At 44.2% G+C, this 24,233-nt stretch overlaps 1 protein-coding gene across 8 annotated transcripts in view; it reads left to right on the forward strand.

Annotated features, from left to right (window-relative positions):
• Window positions 1–980: 980 nt before the first annotated feature.
• LOC147629050 (proteasome assembly chaperone-like protein) overlaps window positions 981–24,233 on the forward strand; it is a 38,667-nt gene continuing 15,414 nt past the window's right edge. Inside the window, exons 1-7 of one of the 8 annotated variants that reach the window (XM_086812267.1) lie at window positions 1,003–1,119; window positions 1,548–1,584; window positions 1,711–1,764; window positions 1,868–1,921; window positions 3,279–3,335; window positions 3,489–3,536; window positions 3,622–3,668. In XM_086812267.1, the coding sequence (XP_086668393.1) occupies window positions 1,726–1,764; window positions 1,868–1,921; window positions 3,279–3,335; window positions 3,489–3,536; window positions 3,622–3,668 (245 nt within the window). In that variant the 5' untranslated portion in view covers window positions 1,003–1,119; window positions 1,548–1,584; window positions 1,711–1,725. Of the gene's footprint in view, window positions 1,120–1,538; window positions 1,585–1,710; window positions 1,765–1,867; window positions 1,922–3,278; window positions 3,336–3,488; window positions 3,537–3,621; window positions 3,669–24,233 lie in introns of all 8 variants that reach the window. The other 7 variants (XM_086812270.1, XM_086812268.1, XM_086812271.1 and 4 more) reach the window with 7 other exon arrangements.

Consider the following 24,233-nt stretch of genomic DNA (forward strand, 5'->3'; position numbering starts at 1 on the left):
CATCTCTTGAAACACACACTTGACTTTCTCCCAAATGAATTATGTTCTTGAATTCCCTAAACTTCTAGTTTCCTCTCACTCACAGCTCTCCAAAGGCCGTCCCACTTATGTCTAGACTTAACAGTCGTCTTCACATTTCATTAGCTTCTCCTTTTTTGCCATCTGTTCCTTCTCCCACCACTTATAGTTAAACTTCTCAAGTGAGAAAGGTTTGCTTTCCTCATAATCCAAGACCCAATATGCATTATTAGAGAACATTGGAGGGGAAAAGGGGGTGGGGGGAATCATCCTGCCTATTTACCCCCTTGTTTGCAAACACATGCTGACACTTGTTCACATAGTCTTTGAGGCCTCCCTCATCACAACCCCCCCCTCAGGTTGCTGCGCAGTGCCTTCCCTTCCCCTTGACCCAACTCCCTCCATCACCGTCCACCTTCCCTTCTATTTGTCTCTGTCTCTCGAGGCCGCATCATGCATTATCTCCAGCTTCTCTCTTTACACATTTGTGTCTGTGCACCCCCTCTCTTTGTATGCCTTCCTAAAAAATGGTATTTCCCCCTTGCGATTAAGGTTGCTGCATTCAGGCGGAGGGATGGAAGGGGAGAACCCTCTCTCTCTTGATGGACTCTTGACCTACATTTTGCTTGAAAACCTTGCTTCACTAAACTACTCTACTCCATGTAGGAATTCGTGAAGAGAGGGTGACCCTATTGATGTGGCAGCTTATAATGCCCAAACTCTTATAAGTGCCGATTATCAATGTATAAACTGAATATGCTGCTGTACATAACTGAAGAAAGAAATAGACATCTCTATATCACTATCACTATATTCACTATATATATTATATAAAAGAAGAGTTTCACAAAGTTGCCATGTGGCAAGAATTTGAAGTTTGATATAGTGTGGAGGTTGATTCCGGAGAAGGGGTAGAATTTGGAAAATATCAAGCTGGGAATTATATATCAGACATATAAATGAATACATGCAAGCATTAAATAATAAACAATAAATTTCACTGATTACTGGCTCACAAAATAATTTCCAACCAGATCGCTAACAAAGCGCCATTGTGCTAGGGTTTGCAAGCACCGAAACATACTGCTGGACTCTGCTAAGGTTTTTCAATACTGAACCTGTTCCTCTAGAGCACCTTTGAACTTCGCATCCCTGAAAACTGAACTATTCTGAAGTTTCAAAATGTTTGACTGTTCTTGTTTGCAAATACAGTACTGTTGTGCTAGGGTTTCTATGCCTGAAACATTCTTCTAGGGTTTGAGGACTGCAGGTTTCTGCACTGCCATTTTTTTAGGGTTTACGGAATGATCTTCAAAGAGAAAAGGTAGAGAACTTGGCTGGATCCATGCAGCGATAGTCGACCGCCTATTAGAGATCGCCAGGAGCTTGCAGAAAACTGGGGGGGGGGGGGGTAAAAACTCCAAAAATAAATGGCAACAAATGGAAGACATAGCTATACTCTTAATATGTCTAGAATTAGAAATTTCATAATGTGATTTTTTAACACCACCATCTTCTAGCTCCTTCAGGTCAAGCACTTGCGATGCAACTCTGCCACAATCTTGTGTAAAGCCTTCTCATCTTCCTTCCTTTGAAGCCTTCTTTTGATGTTATGGTCTAGTATTATAACGAACATATTTTCGAACATCATTTCATCCACATTAGCTCATTTGCGGCTTGCTATGATTGCAGGGCCAGCAAGCAAGCATGGCAGTGGTGAACAACTTGAATCAAGTGAAAGGCCAGGTGTGTGTGGGGGGCTGGGTGTGTGTGTGTTTGCTCGTGAAATTTCAATCAGGGCCAGCACTCTCTTAATACAGAATGAACATGAAAAAGAAAACGATTGCAGGGCCAGCAAGCAAGCATGGCAGTGGTGAACAACTTGAATCAAGTGAAAGGCCAGGTGTGTGTGGGGGGCTGGGTGTGTGTGTGTTTGCTCGTGAAATTTCAATCAGGGCCAGCACTCTCTTAATACAGAATGAACATGAAAAAGAAAACGATTTGTTGTTAGCCTGAACTCGGAGAACATAAAATTCTATCGACTGAATTGCCAACACTTTCTCTAGACAAGAGAGAACTTGGCTATTTCAATTTCACCATCACAAACAGAAAAGAGAAGGTATATTTCCTTTATGTACGGCATATGAGCAGATGGTACAAGGGGTACATACAGGAAAGGCGCCCATACATGATACAAAACAGAGTCACATGATAGCACATCTTGGTACATACAGGAGGCATCCACTACTCCATGCATAACAAATGTCACATGATGGTACATACACGGGTATACAGATGGCACCCCTGCCATCCACACATGTTAGAATGTCATAGTAGAAGCATGAGATGTGCAGATTCTCTCTCTCTCTCTCTCTCTCTCAGATCAGATTTTAATGCTCTAGATTTTTGTTATCTTTCTTTATTACTATTTTGTACCCAGGATTATGTACCTCATGGATATGATGTAACCTTTTGGTTTCATAGGTCATTTTGGCCTTTTGAAGACGTTAATACAACTTTCTTTCTTTCTTTCTTTCTTTCTCATGCATGTGACGGGGGAACATTAGGGCTATGTCCGGTCTTTGTGAGCCATATTGATAAAGTGGTGGAGGCCCACTTGAATGAAGGCAGGTATGTACATGTGGGTATTGTGTAGGTGCTTGTATATGAAGACTCCTCAAGCACACTCTCCCAGGAGTTGGGCACCGCTTAGATGCTCTATTGTAACATATAGTTGGGCATTTGAATTGCTGGTGCACCCAAGGCGAACATCGTTGCACTTGATTGGGCCAGTACAACCCTTGGGTTGAGTCAAATGTCTTTTATCTTGCAATGGCAACATTACAAAAAGACTTGGAAGTAAATGCATTCATAAAAAAATATTAAACATCAATAATTCAAGCTAGGGGACAGTGTAAGGGGCTCTCAAGGGGGCCAGCTTACCTGCACTTACACACCAGTTTTTAAGCTGATTCATGGTAAATCACATCAAAGTAGGCAGGCATACCTTAAACCAACATGTGTATTGTGATCATGTAAATAACATATTGGCTTGTTTAAAACAAAGCTTTATCACTAAGTGATGACACTGAGTCTCATGTTTTGTAGGAGTTAATTTGTTCAGGTAATACATACATTTTAGAAAGTAACAGTAAGTCCCTTGGTTTGTAGGAGGTAACTTGTTGAGATAATGCATACATCATAGTAATGTTTGAAATAATGCATACATCATAGTAATGTTTGAAATCTTGTCAATGCAGGTTAGTGCTGTGTCCGGCTTTCCTGTATCTGCCAAACAATTTTCGACAGTCATTCAGGTCTCATGTAGAGGGTTTTGGTTTGTTTTTAGTTCTTTTCACGCTGTTTGGAGTTGGGAGTAAGCTTGAACCTTCAAATTTTTTTGGGGGCAAGAAGCTCTCAAACTTTCATCATTGCAAAAGCTTGTGATCAAAGTCGGTTTATTACTGCAGGGTAACAAGACTGATTTTATGCTATGCAGTTATGATGATTGCATTTTTGTAAGTTCCATTTTGTACATATAGTTATAAAAAGTCTTCAACCTTAGGGAAGATCACTTTATTAAAATCATACAAGAGGTTTCAGGTATTGGCCACACAACTTGGAAAGATGGGGACTTTATTACATGCAAGGTATGCTAGCTGGGATCTTAAAAATTCCATCTTTCATGTTCATCAACCATAAAAAGCAGTTGCATTAAAATGTGGATGTAATTTTTTAAATAATCGTTTCATCAATAATAAAAAGCAGTTGCAAGGTATGCTAGCTGGGATCTTAAAAATTCCATCTTTCATGTTCATCAACCATAAAAAGCAGTTGCATTAAAATGTGGATGTAATTTTTTAAATAATCGTTTCTACTTGTAAAAGATCCAACAAAAGTACTTCTTACCGTGTCAGCTTGAGAGAATACCTGGATGGGCAGGTATTAGAGAAAGGAGTGATCCATAGGGTGCCACGTGATCTGGGTTTGGGGGGGGGATTTCTCTGGTGGAAGTGCTGAGATGGGCGAGAAGGCTATGCTGGATAGCCTGTACAAGCGCTGGATTGAGTGGTGCTTGGCAGAGGTCGTTGGGTCGGGGGTGGTGGGTGGGGCTGTACAAAGGAGAGGTGGGAGAGGGGGCAGGGAGAGGTCAGGAGGAGATGGAGGGGGTTGTCACACTGCACTGGTGGGGAGGTATCCTAAGGGATAGGGGGCCGGCTGGGTCTGAGGGAGCCCTGATAATGAGGAGCAGTTGTGTAGGATGTGTGGCGGTTGGTGGGGCTGCCAAATCCTTTGGACTGTCCGAAGGTGGTTTGTGGATCATAGAAATTCCACATATGAACAGGTGCCTTGGGCTTTGCACGTGGGGAGCCATTGCCAACGCGGCATGTGTGCCTTTGTTGTGCGGGGGGTCTGCCAACCTTGCTTGAGGGGGAGAGGGGGGGGGCGTGGTCTCCACAGACCCAAGGATTATTTGACCTAGAATCGAAACCCTAACAAGGTTTCATAGACCCGACATCATCGATCGCATATCTAGCTATTATTTGCCCTTGCTTTATTTATAAGCTTCTCGCTTTATTTATAAGCTTTTTGCCATTATTAGCCCCAAGCTATTAATTATAAGCTCTTAGCCAATCTAGACCTCTTACTGCCAATCCAGCTCTCGTCCCAAGAGTTGAATCTCAATAGGACATCTAGTCACAAATTGCAACAAGCTCTACTATAACCATAGTCACATGGGATGGGGGATGGGGACAGGGTCGGGAATGGGGAATGGCAAAAGGCAGGGAACGGGGACGGCATATGGAATATGCAATTTATTGAAGTATCCTTACATAGACTACAAAGCACACTAAATAAAAGAACATTTATGATTTTAAAGTTTAAAAGTTATGAGTTATTTAGTAAATACGCATTGCACAATGCAAACACCAAAAATGCCGACCATGCGCTAATAAATTCACCGACAAACCAATATATAAGCATGGAATGATGATCACTATCAAATAACAAAACACTAGTGTCTACAATGCACGTAAAGTGCAGAGTCAAGACTCAAAAGTCAAAACAATGAAACATAGGGTAGAGCTAAGAGCCGAGGGCCTAGGCTACTAAATGATAAATTAGAGAGTTTGTAATGCTCAATCAGAGCCTGGAGCCTGATAAGTGCTAGCCTTATGATCATGGTTTTCTACATGACCAATTTGAAAGGTAGTGGCTTTATCATTGTGGCTTGAGCCGTTGCAACGTCCCGTCCCCGACAGGCTCCGTCTGTTCCACTGTTTCGAAGACGCCGTCCCCTTGTGACGAAAAACTCTAGAACGTCCCCGTCGTCCCCAGCCTGTTTCGGATCGAATTCAGGACGACGTTTTATCGTGGTTCGCCGTCCCCTCCTTCCCCTGTGACTCTGACCGTAACAACCCTGGCACAACTCAAGTGATGGTATCCTGCATTAGTTGTCGGCAAACACTAGTTCACTGAATGCACAACCAAGTCCTAAAGTGCCATGTACTTCCAATACAAGATGTCTCCTGTCCAATCCTCATCTAAGATTGAACGAAGATTGTATTTTCACACATAACTAGTTGATACTCACGCCTACTCTTAGGGCAAGCATAAAACTCCCCATCACCTTTTGCGTATGTCCCATTTTCTCAAATAGCTTGAAGACAACACATGGCTTCTAGCTACTTTTCACCCCACTAAATTGGGATGAACCAAAAGTCTATGCAATCCCATTAATAGAGATCCTGACGGACAATGATTATAACATATTCCACCTCTAACATGTCCATGGTTTACACCCCATCGAACAAGTGGAAATCCACATGACTCCCTGTTAAAATAGGGAAGCTGTCTGAATGCAAGCCAATCTCCGAGAGACCTAGCCGGTCCCGTGCTCAACGCTCCCCAGGATACATGAGGCCAAGACCCGAGCATGTGGCCACTAGGTCAACGGATCAGGGGATTCCAAATCAAGGGCTATCGAAGGCACTCCTTGGAGGCTACCAGAACTGACTGCTGGAGGGCCTGATCCCAAGCTCGTAATACAAATTTGTCCTCAACAGTTGGACTAAATGTCATGTGCACAGTGGGTATCTACCGTGTGCTATACGCATGCAAGACTAGTTCTGTCAAATCCCCACGGATCCCCTCGTGATTGATCTTGGTTCAAACTCGAATCTTGCAAACAAACGAACAAACAAACAAGCAAGGGGGTGCAGGCGTGACTCACCTCCCAACCATGACAGTCGTGGGCGAGCCCACAGTCTTGGCTGTCCCCATCGAGCCACGAGCTGAGCTAACTAGGTTGACGTACCGACCAATTTCCTCCTCGCGACGTTCCATACCGTCACGAAGCTGCCCTCGCGGGCCTCGAGATTGCTGCCGGCCTCGGCTGCATAAAGCAGGTGCACGTCTACACTAGATCTAGGCTCCAAGACCATAGAGCTCTCATGTAACATGCGTTGCGGAAGCGTGTTCATGATTAACGCTAAGCAAAGAAGATAACGCTAATCCTATGTTTAGCAATGACACAAAAGAGAGGGAGAGAGAGACCTAATCTACTGTATATTGCCAAAACATGCTATATATACAATGATCTTGCTGATTCACAGCTTCATGATGCATACCAAAGATCCTTGCAACCCTCTACTTGCAATCGGACAAGAGAAGCTCCTGTTGATCCACCACTGTGTCCTTGCTGCCTTGCAGACTCTGACAAATGGATCCTCTTGATCTTTGAATGATGATTCTAATGAATGCCTAATGATCCTATTTATAGGAAAAAGAAATGAATTCGTAATCAAGTCGGTTTTGCCTATTTTTCCCACAAAACATTGTCCAAACAGTCACATTTTGTGTCCAAACTATGCTCAAAAGGTGTCCCAACCATTGGGCTATGTTTTGGGCACTTCCGGGAGCTTGTAGGGCTGCAAAATCTGCTCTAAATCTGCCCCTAAATCTACCCATATATTTGCTAATGAGAATATACATGTCTATGAGCATTGGGATGAACGGATGCACATGACATCCCCTTTTGCTAAGCTTGGAGCACTGGGGTAATCCATACACCTTTGCTCCGTTTTCCTTCTGGTCCATTTGAAGATTGCACTTCATATCCATCGGCTCAATCCCCAAGTTCTCTAACTTGGTCTTCAAGTTCTTTGGCTTGGTCTTTAGATCTTCTGAAAACTCCTCTGAAATTGTCGAGATGACCTCATCCTTCTCCAAATAGGATTTGGAGAGATCCACCTCCTTGGGAACTATCGGGTTGACCTCATCCTCCTCCAAATAGGATTTGGAAAGATCCACTTGCGTGAGCTGTGGTTCTGGTTTTGGTTTGGCTTCTGGCTCTAGTTTTGGCTTTGGTTCTGATTCTCGCATATGCATCCCGGGTAATGGCACCTCCTCGGAAACACCTCTTTCTGTGATCACATCTCCCGAGAACTCTTGTCTTAGAAGCTCTCTTTTCGTTGGGTAAACGCTCTCGGTCATGGGCTGCTTTACAACCCTAGGTGATTCCTTCTTGGCCTTTGTTGATGCTGCCATGAATTGTGCCCATGTCTCCTTGAGTTGTGTCCATCTTTGCTCGTATAGAAGTGGGTCTTGACGCATCTCTTCTTGAAGCTCTTCTATGAGTTGTTGCCTAAACCTGGCCCCAACGATGATTTGTTCATACTGAGCATAGCGTTCTTGTTCCCTTTTGTATCGTTCATCTTCCTGTCTCCGACGACTCTGCAAAGTCGTGAGAAAGTCATCGTCCATTGCCTCTGAACTCATGATATTATTTTGCTGTTTTTTCTGTTGTAATCAGCCCAAAAACCCTAACTCTAGAGTTCTACATGCTTTCTAAACTCCCTAGGATCATGCTAGGCTGAAAACTAGACTTTCTAGCACTATACTATGCTGAAAATGAGCAAAAAGTTGATGCAAAAACGCAAATTTAACGCAAAAACGCAAACCCTAATCTTGCTCGTAAACCCTAAAATGCAAACCCTAATTCAGCATGCACCAAATATAAGCTAAGAATTGTCCTAGGATGACCTAAGCTCTGATACCAATGTAACATGCGTTGCGGAAGCGTGTTCATGATTAACGCTAAGCAAAGAAGATAACGCTAATCCTATGTTTAGCAATGACACAAAAGAGAGGGAGAGAGAGACCTAATCTACTGTATATTGCCAAAACATGCTATATATACAATGATCTTGCTGATTCACAGCTTCATGATGCATACCAAAGATCCTTGCAACCCTCTACTTGCAATCGGACAAGAGAAGCTCTTGTTGATCCACCACTGTGTCCTTGCTGCCTTGCAGACTCTGACAAATGGATCCTCTTGATCTTTGAATGATGATTCTAATGAATGCCTAATGATCCTATTTATAGGAAAAAGAAATGAATTCGTAATCAAGTCGGTTTTGCCTATTTTTCCCACAAAACATTGTCCAAACAGTCACATTTTGTGTCCAAACTATGCTCAAAAGGTGTCCCAACCATTGGGCTATGTTTTGGGCACTTCCGGGAGCTTGTAGGGCTGCAAAATCTGCTCTAAATCTGCCCCTAAATCTACCCATATATTTGCTAATGAGAATATACATGTCTACGAGCATTGGGATGAACGGATGCACATGACATCTCACAAACTCGCGAGACTCTCTATAATACAATAACTAACCTTGGCCACCCTTTTATAGGCTCTTGGCCGGTCATCGGGCGTCCACACTTGGCCGCCTGTCCGTCCATACTTGGGTGCCCGCCCGTTAGTATATCCCTAACTCAGCTCGTCAATCAGCCTGCCTAGTTCCAAGCTTCCCCAAGCCTCGAAACTAGTCTTGCATGTGTATAGCACACGGTAGATACCCACTGTGCACATGACACTAAAGCCTCGGGTCTGCATCTCCGTGAAGATCCATTTGGTGCTTTATGGCCAAGGGGCCCAGGCTCGGTGTACGGGCTCATATCCTGGCCAAGAGGAAATCCTTCCACAGCTCGCCGCTTGAAAGAAGTCCTCTAACAATCAACTTGCTCAACAAGGCACGGCTCTGAATTGATGGGTCGATGATTCCTAGGCCCCCTTTGTGGCGTGGTTGTATAATCACTCTCCAGGTCACCTTGGCCCAAGCAAGCCTCCCATCGTTGCCCATCCATAGAAAATTGTGGATCAATTGTTGAACATGACCAATGTAGGCCCGGGAGAAGGCCCAACAAGAAGTAATATACCACATGGTGGCAAGAAGAACTTGGTTCGCTGCCACCACTCAGCCGGCTAGTGAAAGCCTCATTGAACTCAAGTATAGAAGCTTCTTTTGAATGCTCAGAAGAAGAGGGGCTAGCTGCTGCTGGGGAAATATCGATGCTCACCTGGCATCCAAGATAATGGATTGGAGTGCCCCTTGGGATCCATTGGAAAGCCTCAATTGTTGGAAGGTCATGGCTTGGCCGTCTACATACCATATGCGTAGTGCCAGTGATAATGAGATCATACATAAACAATAGAAGACTAGGGCCATTATCATCCCTCCTCCACCAATTTTCGTGGCTTGGAAGGGAATAGAGTGGTGGAGGTTAAGTGCATAGTGGCGTGAATACTGTACTAGGATGGGTGACCTCCCAAGAAGTGGCCCAACATGGTATTAGAGCTAGGCAGGGCATGCTGGGATGTTGTTAGCGGAGCTAGTTGACTTGCCAATTCCTCTCGGTGGAGCTGAACGAAGGCCGAATGCGTGTACGACTAAGAAGATTGCGTCGTGCTGGTATGCCCGGAGTAATCACTAGCAACTTGCAAGTGAGCATATGCTAGAATACTTGGAAGGGAATAGAGTGGTGGAGGTTAAGTGCGCAGTGGCGTGAACACTTTTGGGATGGGTGACCTCCCAAGTGGCCCCCAATTTCCAACATCAACTGGATGCCAAGTCGGGGTGGGTGGAGAGCCAACCCAAAAACCACACGACTTGTGCTAGTTGATCTGTGCTCCTGATGCGCGACAGAAGATCTCAGAAATCTCTGAAGATTCCCCACATCTCCATATAAGTATGTTGCTGTGTCATCTGCGAACTTTGAGTCAAGGAGCTCCTCCTAAGTACGGATGGGTAGATGCAATCCCTGGAGGTCAGTCTCCTGAGTTGAGAGAAAACTGCTCACGGCCTCGACGAGTCATGACAAATAGAAAGAGGTAGGGTGCTAGAGGGCAGCCCTGTTGGATCGAGTGAGAAAGTGTAAATCTGTCACCTCTGGCTCCCTGAATGAGAACTTGGCTGTGAGAGGCCGAATAAAGTTCGAAAACACCACGGATCCACTCCTTCGAAAAACCCATCTGGTAGATCGTGCCCTATAGAAAGCCCTAGTCAACTCTATCATAGGCTTTCTCAAAATCCAAAAGAAGCACAATGAGATCCCGTTGCCGCATCTTGGCCAAAGCTGTCGCCTCCCAAAAAGTGAAGATGATATCGAGAATGCTCTGATCCTGAACAAAACCTGTGTGAGTATCATGAATCAGATTGGGGAGGAAGAGTTGAAGTCTTCGGCTGATGACCTTGGCCAAAATCTTGTATGTGGTCCTAGGAGGATGATGGGTCTCCACTATCGAATCTCCAATCTATCACCCCCCTCCTTAGGAATTAAGTGAATTAGACCCTTTGAAAGCCTCTTTGGCATGACGCATGTGGTCATAATCTCATTGAGGGTTGCTTGAAGGCCACCTTCCATGAGTCCCCAGTGACGAAGAAAAAAGGAAACTAGAAGCCCATCCATTCTTGGGTATTTGCCCTAGAAAGAGCCGTCAAGGCCTCTGTCAACTGTCACCATTTGGTTCCTTCACCAATCTTGACCAGTGTCTCATACACTGAGCAGAGCGGAGAGGCCGAATAAAGTTTGGAAACACCACGGATCCACGTGGTCCTTCGAAAAACCCATCTGGTAGATCGTGCCCTCCAGAAAGCCCTAGTCAACTCTATCATAGGCTTTCTCAAAATCCAAAAGAAGCACAATGAGATCCCGCTGCCGCATCTTGGCCAAAGCTGTCGCCTCCCAAAAAGTGAAGAAGATGTCGAGAATGCTCTGATCCTGAACAAAACCTGTGTGAGTATCATGAATCAGATTGGGGAGGAAGAGTTGAAGTCTCCGGCTGATGACCTTGGCCAAAATCTTGTATGTGGTCCTAGGAGGGTGATGGGTCTCCACTGTCGAATCTCCAATCTGTTACCCCCCTCCTTAGGAATTAAGTGAATCAGACCCTTTGAAAGCCTCTTTGGCATGACGCATGTGGTCATAATCTCATTGAGGGTTACTTGAAGGCCACCTTCCATGAGTCCCCAGTGACGAAGAAAAAAGGAAACTAGAATCCCATCCATTCTTGGGTATTTGCCCTAGGAAGAGCCGTCAAGGCCTCTGTCAATTGTCACCATTTGGTCCCTTCACCAGTCTTGACCAGTGTTGCATACACTGAGCAGAGCCAAGGTGTGAACGGGGATTTTCCACAGAAGTAAGCCAGAGCATTTACTGGCAAAGTTTGGCTTGCAAGATGGCTATAGAGCATGAGCAACATGCGATTTTAATCATTAAAGTGACATATTAGGTTTATAAGTTAGTGTGTTCACACATTATTAAAATCTGGCTAGAAATATTATTATTTTGGGCATACACAGGTGGACAGAAGGAGGCGCCTAGAGCAAACTTGGGCAACAAGCCTAGGAAAAGCACAAAAGTTGATATTTTGGGCAAAAAGGAAAAGCATAGCTATTATAGAGCTGGTCGACCCTATTAAAGAGGCAAGGGAGGGCTGTTTTTATCATCAAGTGCTTGCACTGGCCGACTACAGCTGCTCCTCTCTTCTCTTCTTTGTTGGCCGTATAGCAGAAGCTTTTGGTGATTTTCTAGCGCTGGCCGTACAGTGCTTCTCTCTCTCCTTTGTGCATTGGTCATACACAGCCGACTGCAGCTGGTTTCTATTCCTTTCAGCGCTGGCCGTAGAGTGGCTGCTGGCCTCTTCTCTCAGAGTTGGCCGTGTAGAAGTTTTCTTCTCGCTCCTCCAGCTGGCCACTGGCAAAGTGATTGCTTGCTGGCTGTTCAGCATCTGCTCAGCATCCATATAGTCGTACAGCTCACGTGTGGTTTTAGTCGGTGTTCTTGTCTTACACAAATCTGGCCATGCAACATGCAGTGTTTGATGCTGATTTTGGGACTGTTTTGGACAGCTTTTGGCGCTGATTGTATCTTGGCTCTAGACTAAGATCTGGGCAAGAGTTGTGCTGATGCTTTGTGGAAAATCCGGTGCAAGTCGCACCCGCACCTTGGTTTCTTGTGAAAAAAGCTTCTATTTGAATAAAGAAGTTCCTAGGGGGGCCAGCTGTTCCAGCTCAGTGTGGTGTTATTTATATTGTTTATGGTTCTTTCGCTGTGTTTTGAAGCTATGTTTGGTATTTGAAGTGTCTGTCTATCGCTTTGTGTTGGGGTAAAGGCATTATGCCCACCCTTATAGTGTGTACAAGCCCATAAGTTATAGTACATAGTACACTTAGTACTTTTAATGTACTAAGTGCACTATGTGTACTAGTGCAATATACATGTGTGATAGGGGAGTCACACACTCACATTTGGTGAGTTGACTTATCCCCACAACTCTCTCTCTCTCTCTCCCTTGTTCTCTCTGTGTATGTCTCCCACATGAATCTCTAACCTAACCCTAATTCTTCATTCTCCCACACAACTGGTATCAGAGCTTAGTGATCCCTCCCTCTTCCCTCTTCTCCTTGATAGCTGAACGAGCTGTACTGTAGCTGGCTGTCACCCTCATTAGGTGAGTCGTACTGGTATCAGCTGGGTGCTGATTGGGTACTGTCATACATTCAGCTTGTCGGGCAAAGCTACACGCTGCACAGCAGGCACCGGCTCAGAAGAGGCAGCGCAGCAAAGTGTTGGTGGCCACAACGCGTAACCCCACACCGACAGTGATGGCAAACCTTTTTTTTCGAGTTGCTTGTGAATAGGCGAAGGCAGCCAGGCGGACACGTAGGCAGTGGGCGTTGAGGCGTTTGGTCGCGATTCGGCTGGCTACAAAGCGTATTAGCGCTGGGCGTTAGACACGTAAGCCAAGGACACGGAGGCCAGCGCCCACAACTCCCGACGTCCATCGAATACTAGGTCAGAACAACACGACACGCCGCCAATCTTATCGCTGGTAGCGGGGTAGCGCCAGGTATGCGAGTTGTTGCCCTTCTGCTGCACAAGAGCCTCCAACAACAAGAGGGTAAAGGACAACCATGAAGCTTCTGCCCAGGGAAAGCGAGAAGCTTTTCTTGCATCAGGCATGCTTCCTTGCAAGTGGGAAGAAGATGCCCCCCTCTTTTTTTTCCTGCAACAACTAAAATTCAGCCTGCAGATCAGAGAAATTCAAAAAATTAAGAGGTATTTGCCTTCAATTTTGGGAATTTCTTATCAATTCAAGTCAATTGAGCAGGTACAGGTGCCCAATTGCTCAATTTTTGAGCAAAATTGGCAAAATTGGGTGACATTGGTCACAATCAGGATCAATTTGCAGGAAATTGGTCACAATCAGGATCAATTTGCAGGAAATTGGATGTCAAAATTTGGGGCTTTTGATGTAATTGTGCAATTAAGCAGTCATACATGCTGTATGATGTGAGAAATCGCACATTCGGGCAAAATTGCAGCAAATTGCAGTGCAAATCAAGGGGCTTTTGTGCCGATTTGGTTGATTTGCATGCAGGCACTCGCATTTGATGCTTTGGGCAATGTGTTGATGCCTGACAAGCACTCAATGTGCCTGTAAATCAAGGGGGTTTCATGTATTTGATGTATATGTGGCCAGGGGGAAGCATCGCGAAGACTATGGATGCCTTCATGTGCGTCAATGTACCATGTATGATCAGCAATTGATCTTAAATCAAGGGGCTTTTCAAGATTTTATGCTTGTTAAGCTTGGCAAAGCAGCAGGCAAGACATTTATGCCTTGAATCCTCAGAAATCAGCTTGCAATCAAGGGGCTTTTGCCCAATTTCTGTTCGGGACTGTTGTATGCAGTGTTCGGGACTGTAAAAGTCTGATTTTCACTCATTTGGACAGCCAGGAGAGCATTTATTGCTATTGTACCTGCTGGTACAGATTTGGCACAGCTTTGTGCAAGTTTTGGCATGGCTGTACACTGATTTGAGTGAGGAAAAGGTTCAATTTCAGCTGCTGTACTTGTCGGTACAGGTTTGGTACATCATTTGTGAGCAATTGGTACTGTTGTACAGTACTTTGGAAGGGCAACAAAGCACATTTAAGGTGCTGTCCTAAATCTGCAGCAACCAGATTTTGGTGTTTTCATCATATACAGTGGGAGAAAAGTTGCATTTGTGCTTCCGCAGTGGGAGATAAAGCTTGGGAGAACAATTGTGAGCACTTTGTGTGCTTTTGGTGCAGTGTTTGCACACTTGCAGGGAGTCAGGCATTGACAGGTTGCATATTGCTATGGCAACAACCACAGGTGAGAGCTCTTCATTGCTTCACATCAAGAAGCTTGAAGGCTCACATAACTATGATATTTGGCAAACCCAGTGCTACAATGTGTTGCTCCAGAAGAAGCAGCACAAGCCTATCAAAGAAAGGGGTGTAATGCCCGCTTCTCTTACTGCTGAAGAGTGGGAAGATATGGATGAGCTGGCAAGATCTACTATCATGTTGTCTGTGTCAGACTCATTACTTTTCAGCATTCGTGAAGAGAAGACAGCTTGGGGAATGTGGCAGAGATTGCAGGACTTGTATGCCCAACAAAGTGCCTCAAGCAAAGTGTATTGGTTGAAGAAACTCATAGGTCTTCAGATGAAGGAAGGGGCGTCTATGACAGCCCATCTAAATAAGTTTAATGGTATTGTCAGCCAGGTCATTAATCAAAAGTTGGCAATGGACGATGAGTTCAAAGCCACTTTTCTGTTATGCACTTTGCCAGAGAGTTGGGACACATTCAGGACAGCCACTAGCAATTCGCATGCTATGCTGTCATATGCAGATGTTGAGGGTGCTCTTCTTCAAGAAGAGATGAACAGGAAAAACAACTCTGTTGGAAAGTCCAATGCAATGAATGCACGTGGGAGATCCCAACAAAGGGGAAAAAGCCAAGAACGGGGAAGGAGCAAGTCTCGCTCCAAAAAGGATTTGGAATGCCATTATTGTGGCAAGAAGGGACACATTAAAAAGCAATGCTACAAATGGAAAAATGATCAAAAGGAAAAGGGAAAAGGCAAAGACAAAGAGAAAGATGAAGCCAAAGATGTAAAGCCAAAGGGCAAAAGTGGAGTCAAGATTGAAGAAATCAATGTGTCACATGCAGGTGGCAGTGAGGATGAGGTCCTATTTACGTCTTCACTTGATGCCCATTCACTTCTTACAGGTGGTCATGGTATGCACTCATGGATCATTGATTCAGGTGCCTCCTTTCATGTCACAGGTTGCAGAGACTTGTTTGTCAGGTATACTGCTGGCAATGAAGGAGTGTTTTATTTGGGTGATAACCATGCATGCAAGATTCTTGGCAGAGGTGATGTGGGGCTTGTGTTTTCAGATGGCTCACAGCTTATGCTCCATGATGTCAGGCATGTGCCTGAGATCAAGAAGAACCCGCTTTCTACTGGACAGCTTGATGATGCTGATTATGTTACCACATTTGGTCGTGGAAAGTGGAAGATTAGTAAGGGCTCACTGGTTGTTGCCAGAGGCTCTAAGGTGGACACTCTTTATTTCATGCATGTAGGTGTTTGTCACCATGCGAATGTAAATGCAACCGAGCTGCCGGAAATCTCTATGTGGCATAGCCGGTTGGGACACATGAGTGTCAAAGGAATGGAGCAATTGTCTCGTTTGGGTTACTTGCCTTCTCTAAAGTTTTCAAGTTTTCAGTTTTGTGAGCATTGTATATATGGTAGGCAACTGCACTGCCCCCACAAGAAAGCTCTTGGACAGAAAGATGCTCAGTTAGAGCTTGTGCATACAGATGTATGTGAGATGCCTCAGCTTTCTTTGGGAGGGGCAAAATACTTTGTGTCTTTTATTGATGATGCCACACGCAAGGTGTGGGTCTATCCTCTTCGTTTGAAGAGTGATACATTCTCAGTGTTTGAGAAGTTTGTTGCTCTTGTTGAGAATCAAACTGGCAAAACACTGAAGGCTTTGCATCCCGACAATGGTGGAGAGTATATGTCCAAACAGTTTCAGGACTTTTGTGATGCTAAAGGCATCAAGAGGGAGATCTCTACTCCTTATGATCCTCCACAAAACGGGACAACAGAGAGGATGAACAGGACCATTCAGGAGAAGGTCTGTTCTATGTTGTCACATGCTGCATTACCTCATGGTTTTTGGGCTGAAGCTGTTATGACAGCCGTTCACCTTATAAACAGGTCACCTGTGACCTAACACGAGGCTTGGTGGGAAAGTGCCAGAAGAAGTATGGACAGGGAAGCCTCCGTACAAGCACTTGAGAGTGTTTGGTTGCGTTGCGTACGTGCACATACGCAGGGAAATGCGCACCAAACTTGATCCTAAGTCTCACAAATGCATATTCCTAGGATATGGTGACAGAGGTGAAATGGGGTATAGACTTTGGGATCCCGTGAATAGAAAGATTATACGCAGCAATGATGTCATTTTTGATGAAACATGCATGTATAAGGAGCGTGCAAGGCAACAGGAGCCTAGCAGAGTTATCTTTGATGATGATGGACATCATGGACAACAACCAAGGGCTGTAAATCAGCCATTACAGCAGGAAAACCAGCCCTTAAATGGTGCTGAAAATGGTCCAAATGGACAGCCAGAGATGGCAGAAGATATCCCTATGGATATACCACAGTTAGAAGAAATACCGGGCATGATATTTCAGCCTTATGGCATTGAACAGGAGCCACCAATGGGTGATATGCAGGCTGGACAGCAACCTGCAAATGATGGTCATTGGGTACGGAGGTCCACTAGACCCTCCAGAGCCCCTGACAGGTTTGTTCTAGGGGTTGACTACTTGATGCTTACTGACTGTGGGGAGCCCTCATGTTATAAGGAGGCCTTACAGAGGGCAGACAAGGCTCTTTGGGAGCGTGCCATGAAGTCAGAGATGGATTCTCTGCACAAAAATGAAACATGGAAATTGGTGCATTTACCTGCAGGCAAGAAGGTTTTGCCATGCAAGTGGGTTTACAGGCTCAAAGTTGCATACAAAGCCAGGTTAGTGGCTAAGGGCTTCAAGCAGGAATATGGTGTGGACTTTGAGGAGATCTTCTCTCCAGTGGTCAAAATGACCACACTTAGAGCTGTGTTAGCTTTGGTTGCTCATGATGATCTGGACTTGATTCGGATGGATGTGAAGACTGCTTTTCTTCACGGTGATCTCCATGAGGAGATATATATGCAACAGCCAGAGGGTTATGCAGTACGTGGAAAGGAGAAGCTTGTATGCAAGATGAAAAAGAGTCTTTATGGGCTCAAACAGGCACCAAGGGAATGGTATCACAAATTTGATACATTCATGAAATCCCAGAAATTCAGGAGAAGTGACATAGATCACTGCTTGTACACCAAGAAAGCTTTGGATGGCAGTCTATTGATCCTCATCTTGTATGTTGATGATATGTTGATTGCCGGGAAATCTCGTAAGGAGATGGATACCTTGAAGCAGAGGCTGCATCAAACCTTTGATATGAAGGATTTGGGTGATGCAAATCACATTTTGGGTATGCGGATACCTCGGGATAGAAATCAGCATGTTTTGTATTTGTCTCAGAAGGAATACATTGGCAAAGTTTTGCAGAGGTTCAATATGGACGGGGGGAAGAAGACTAGTACTCCTTTGCCTCCATATGTGAAACTCAGTGCTATGGACAGCCCACTGTCGGATAGAGACAGGGCTGATATGGCCAAGGTTCCGTATGCTTCAGCTTGTGGCAGTCTCATGTATGCCATGGTTGCTACTAGGCCGGACATTGCATTTGCAGTGGGAGTGGTTTCTAGATACATGGCCAACCCTGGCAAGAAGCATTGGGAAGCAGTGAAAGGTGTCATGAGATACCTGAAGGGCACACAGGATATGTGCATATGCTTTGGCAAACAGGATGCATTAGTGCATGGTTACACGGATTCGGATTATGCCGGTCATCGAGATAACCGGAAGTCTACTACCGGTTATGTGTTTACATTCACAGGAGGTGCTGTGTCATGGATATCCAGGATGCAGAAGTGCATTGCCTTATCTACTACAGAGGCCGAGTATATTGCAGCCACAGAGGCTTGCAAGGAGGCATTATGGCTATCTCGGTTAGTGGTTGATTTGGGCTATACAGGGGATATTCCATTGTTGCATTGTGACAGTCAGAGTGCCATTGAGTTGGCAAAGAACCCTGTTTTTCATGCAAAGACGAAGCATGTGGATGTGAAGTATCACTTCATCAGAGAGGTGATAGAGAACAAGCAAATTCAGCTTGTTAAGATTCACACGGATGACAACGCGGCTGATCTGTTGACAAAGAGTTTGCCTCCGGAGCGGTTTGCTCATTGCAGACACTTGATGGGCATTGGATGAGGCCAGTTTCAGCCTTGATATGGCCTTGTATATTATCATGTACATGCTGATTTTTCTTTTCCTTCATTTAAGGGCACTTTGCCTTTAAGTGGGAGGTTGTTGGGGTAAAGGCATTATGCCCACCCTTATAGTGTGTACAAGCCCATAAGTTATAGTACATAGTACACTTAGTACTTTTAATGTACTAAGTGCACTATGTGTACTAGTGCAATATACATGTGTGATAGGGGAGTCACACACTCACATTTGGTGAGTTGACTTATCCCCACAACTCTCTCTCTCTCTCCCTTGTTCTCTCTGTGTATGTCTCCCACATGAATCTCTAACCTAACCCTAATTCTTCATTCTCCCACACTCTGGGTCCCCGATTTCGGTGACATTGGTATCAGAGCATAGGCTTTCTCTGAAGCAAGAGGCTTTCTTCCAACAATGAGAAAGATAAAAGATCAAAAGCGGGGACTACACTGACCAATAGTTTTGCTATTGAGCTTGTGGAAGCAGTCATGAGCAGTAGACAGCTTGGTCTAAGGATTTATGAATTCACAGATTTTATCCTCGGAATATGAAGTTGGTTTTATGTACCCGAGTTCACCTGAGTTCAGCAATTTTTCAATATGGATTATTGTGGATTATAAATCAAGTTTATGAGCAAACTACATGGAGCTCTCTCTTAAGATATCTTATGTGTATGTTGAGGAGATATTTCCTTTGGCTTCATGACGTTCCTGGCAAAGAAAAAAAGCAAAGTATACTTTGAGTTTTGCAAAGTTGTTGCTTTTTGCAATTTATTGTAAGAGTTTTTGGACACTTAATCCTTGTATGCCCGTACAAGGAGAATTTTCGATTGTGTGTTGTTTGCATTGAACTGTTTCAGGTAAACAATATTTATGGTTAAAAAGCCTGATTTATATGGTTTTTCTTACGGATATGTCCAATGGACAAAGTTTCTAGCATATCTATGCTGGAGGATTTATACATATACGATGGTTTGGCGCATCTATACGTTTATCAATGGCTCGGTGACTCTTGGACTTTAAATATAGTTCTATGGCTTCCTTTACTGGGATGGAATATGTTTTTGGCTCCCTTTTATTCGGGATGCAATGGATTTCTAGATATGTTATGGATCGAGGATTTTTCTGTGGATTTCTATTGGCGGCCAAAATACCTGTAAAACTATATGCAATAGCAATGTTTATGGAGCACCGGGACATTTATGCCTGTGAATCATTCTCATCTTATGTTCGACACTACCTCTCCTTCAAATCTGTGATCAGAAATACTGATACGGAGTGCATGTGGTAGAGTGAACTTGAGCCCACCTCTTCTATGTTGGGTGTTGGACTCACACACTCACACACACAAACCTGCACATTAGGGTTAGGTGCAAGGTTGAGAAGCTCACACACAGAAATGAGAGAGAGAGAGAGAGAGAGCCAAAAGTGTGGTATCCACAAAATGTAAGTCAACCCTTGCATGTGTGCCACATCCATATAATATAGAACTACAAAATATTATATGTGTCCTTTCACACTTGATGTCCAAGGGGAAAAACCACATGGGAAAAAGTGCCCTTGGTTAAGCCCTGTTCACACATAGCACTACTATAAGTGAGCATATGGCTACAAATCCCCCCTGTAGTGGAAGTGTGAACCTGTACAAGGGTAGCAGATCACTCTCTGTATGCGAGTAAGCCCAAAGCTTTGCGGAAAGCTTCAAACTTTTCTCGAGGTAAAGCCTTTGTGAATAGATCTGCAACATTATCCTGTGTAGGGCAATAAGATAAACTGATCTCCCCTGCATGTAGCCTCTCTCTGACATAGTGATAATGAATCTCTATGTGCTTGGTACGTGCATGAAATACTGGATTTCGTGCCACGGCCATAGCACTCTGGCTATCAGTGAGAATGGTGGTGGGTGTCTGCTGACACTCACGAAGATCAGCCAATAGTCTCCTCAACCATACACAATCTACTGTAGCTGTAAAGACTGCCCTGTACTCAGCCTCACAAGTAGATGTAGCAACAGTGGGTTGCTTTTTACTCAACCAAGATATGCATGAGCTGCCAAGAAAAAAACAATTCCCACTGGTGGATTGCCTGGTATCGTAATCACCAGCCCAATCTGAATCACTGTATGCATAAAGCTGCAAGCTGCCCCCCCTGGGATAGAACAAACCAAGATCCAGGGTACCCTTAAGATAACGAAAAATGCGTTTGACTGCTTGCCAATGCTTTGTGCCTGGGCTGTGCATGAATTTGCTCAACAAAGACACCCCAAAGGATATGTCTGGCCTCGTGTTACACAAGTAAATGAGGCATCCCACTGCCTGGCTATAAAGGCCAGCCTCAAAAGGCTCTCCAATATCATGCATAGTAACCCGTACACCTGGTTCTACCGGAGTAGAAATGGGCTTACATTCATCCATGTGAAACCTTTTTAGCAAACTTTTTATGTACTTAGTTTGCTGCATAACAATGCCATCATCTGTATGCATAAACTGTATGCCGAGATAGTAGTGTAAAGGCCCCAAATCTGACATATCAAATTCAGCTTTCAAATCAGCTTTGAAATCTGAAATTTGTGCTTTGCTTGTACCTGTAATGAGCATGTCATCTACATACAAGATGACTATGAGAATATCGGCATCGGTTTTCTTCACATACAATGTGCTTTCAGCTGAACTATTCTCAAAACCTTGGCTGGTTAGATGAGCATGTATCTTATCATACCAAGCTCTTGGAGCTTGTTTTAACCCATACAATGCTTTGTGCAACCTGCATACTTTATGTTCCTCACCAGGAACTACAAAACCAATGGGCTGATTTACATATACTTCCTCCTGTAAATCCCCATTTAAGAGTGCAGTTTTTATATCCAATTGATGCACTTTCCATCCTTTATGAGCAGCCAATGCAATCACAGATCTTATTGTGGTCATTCTCGAAGTAGGAGCAAAAGTTTCTTCATAATCTATTCCCTTTTTCTGGGAGTAGCCTTTAGCCACAAGTCTTGCTTTGTACCTGTCAATAGTACCATCAGACTTTCTTTTGACTTTATACACCCACTTTGTGCCAATTACATGCTTGCCTTTAGGCAATTCCACAAGATCCCATGTATTATTCTTCATGATAGAAGAAATTTCAGCTTGCATAGCTTGCAACCAATGCTCATTCTCATGTGCTTCTTCATAAGAAGAAGGCTCTTCTGAATCAAAGAGACCACCCATTGCGAATGCAGACTCCTCACGATGTACATTCAAGGCATGGCTGGAACTAGCCCTTGTTCTACCTGTGAGTGGAGCTGCAAGTTTGCTTTCTTGCAAAGTTTTCAGCAACCATCTTGGCACTGACTTGGCTGTGTCTATGGCTGTTTGCTCTTCCCTGACAAGATCTTCCACTTCTTCCATAGAAGGGGGCTGAATGGCTGGCTGGTCCACATGTTCTACATGTGGATTTTCTTGTGTAGGGGCTGGCTGATCTGAATCCCCCCTAATTGCAATGGGTAAAAGTCCATCAAACATGTCTTGTATGCCTGTATCATTTCTTTTATACAAGCTGACCATGGGCTGTTCCGAATTTTCAGCAAATACCACATCTCTACTCACAAAAATCCTTCGTGTAGTTGGATTATAAAGACGGTATCCTTTGCTTTCATTGCTGTAGCCCACAAAAATGCATTTAATTGCTTTGTCATCAAGCTTTGTTCGAAAATGTTCTGGCACATGTGCATATGCCAAACACCCAAATGTACGCATATAATCCACTGTTGGCTTTCGGCTATACCAAGCCTCAAATGGTGTTATGGTTTTCAAAGCTTTTGTTGGACACCTGTTCAACACATGAGTTGCACACATTATAGCTTCCATCCAGAATTTGTGAGGCAACTTTTGTGCTTTCACCATGCATCTTGCCATCTCCATGAGAGATCTATTTTTCCTCTCAGCTACACCATTCTGCTGCGGTGTATAAGGCACAGTACATTGGTGTTTGATGCCCTTTTGAAGCATATAATCCTTGAATGCATTTGACATGTATTCTCCACCTCTATCTGAGCGGAGTGTTTGGACTTTACATGCACACATATTTTCAGCCATTGCTACAAAGTGTCGAAAGCATGTAAACACATCTTCTTTTGCTTTCAAAGGGTAAGCCCAAGCAAACCTGGAGTAGTCATCAATGAATGTGACGAAGTAAAGATGCCCCCCTATGGATGGTGTCCGCATTGGACCACATACATCACTATGTATGAGCTGTAATTTACTTTCAGCTCTAACAGCTCCATCTTTGGGGAATGGTTTCCGATGCATCTTTCCCAAAATACACCCCTCACATACATGTCTTGGCGGAGACTCAAGAGGCGACATATTATCAACCATATGATGCTTCTGCAAAAGCATCAAACTCTGAAAATTTACATGCCCAGAACGAGCATGCCATAGCTCTGCATCATGCATAGCAGGAGTGTGGGCAGCCACTGTATTTGCATCATAAGTGCACTTGTCATAGCTGTCCAGCTTATACAAGCCTTTGTATCGTGTTCCAGAAGTGACTATTTCATAACCCTTTGATGGGTCTTTTACCAAACACTTCCCATCTTCAAATTCAACCTTTAAACCTTGGTCGTTTATGGCTGAGACGGAGAGCAGATTTTTCTTTATCCCTGGAACATACAATACATTTTTCATACATATATTGGCACCATTGGCTGCAATAAGTATGACATTACCAATTCCCTTTACTGGATATGTGGTATGATCTGCACATGATACAGTGCGGCCATTTGAAGCATAAACCAAGTGCTGAAATACATCTTTGCATGAAGTGATGTGGCTCGAAGCACCACTATCAAAATACCATGATGCATTCTGTCTGTCAGATGCAATGCAAGACATATCAGTGTCTGAAGCACCTGGTGTGTCACTAGTGCATGTGACCAAAAAAGTGTACTCTTCCTGGATTACATTAGCTGATTGCTGTGCTTTGTCATCCGAAGAGTCTGCTACTGCATTGCCTGCTTCTTTCTTTTTCTCTTTTGCAATCCTTTTTCTACATTCACTGATGTAGTGTCCAGGCTTATGGCAGTAGTGACATTTGCCCTTCTTTTTGGGCTTGTTTGCATCCCCTTTGTCAGACTTTTCACCACTAGAAGAGGGCTGTCCATGACCAGCCTTGCTAGACTGTTGTCCCCCATGCTTAAAGCTCTTTGCTTTACCCTTATCCTTGGCTGTAAATGCCTTTTCTCCACCACGGTTGCTCGATATGTTTGCTCTTGTTTGCTCTTCCTGCAAGAGTAAACCCACGAGCTCTTCAAAAGTGACGGGATCACCACCTCCTCTCATCGAGAGGTTGAGAGAGGTGTGAAAGCCCAAGTAGGAAGGCGGTAAAGAATGAAGAGTGTTGGTGACCATCTGTCTGTCTGGGATAACCTCATCAATGTTGAGCAATTGTTCCTGCAAATCTTTCAGTTTGGTGAGATGATCTGCCATGGAGTCACCCTCATCCATAGAAAGAAGATCCAATTGCCTCTTCAAGTAGGCAACTCTTGCCTCGTTGCGTACCTGATACATTGCTTCCAATGTGTCCCATGCAAGCTTCGATGTCTTGCATGAACGAATGTGCGGAATAATAGTCCTTTTCACTGA

The sequence above is a fragment of the Cibotium barometz genome, chromosome 18, assembly GCF_041138505.1.
Source record: "Cibotium barometz isolate CiBa-2024 chromosome 18, ASM4113850v1, whole genome shotgun sequence".
NCBI classification, from domain to species: domain Eukaryota; kingdom Viridiplantae; phylum Streptophyta; class Polypodiopsida; order Cyatheales; family Cibotiaceae; genus Cibotium; species Cibotium barometz.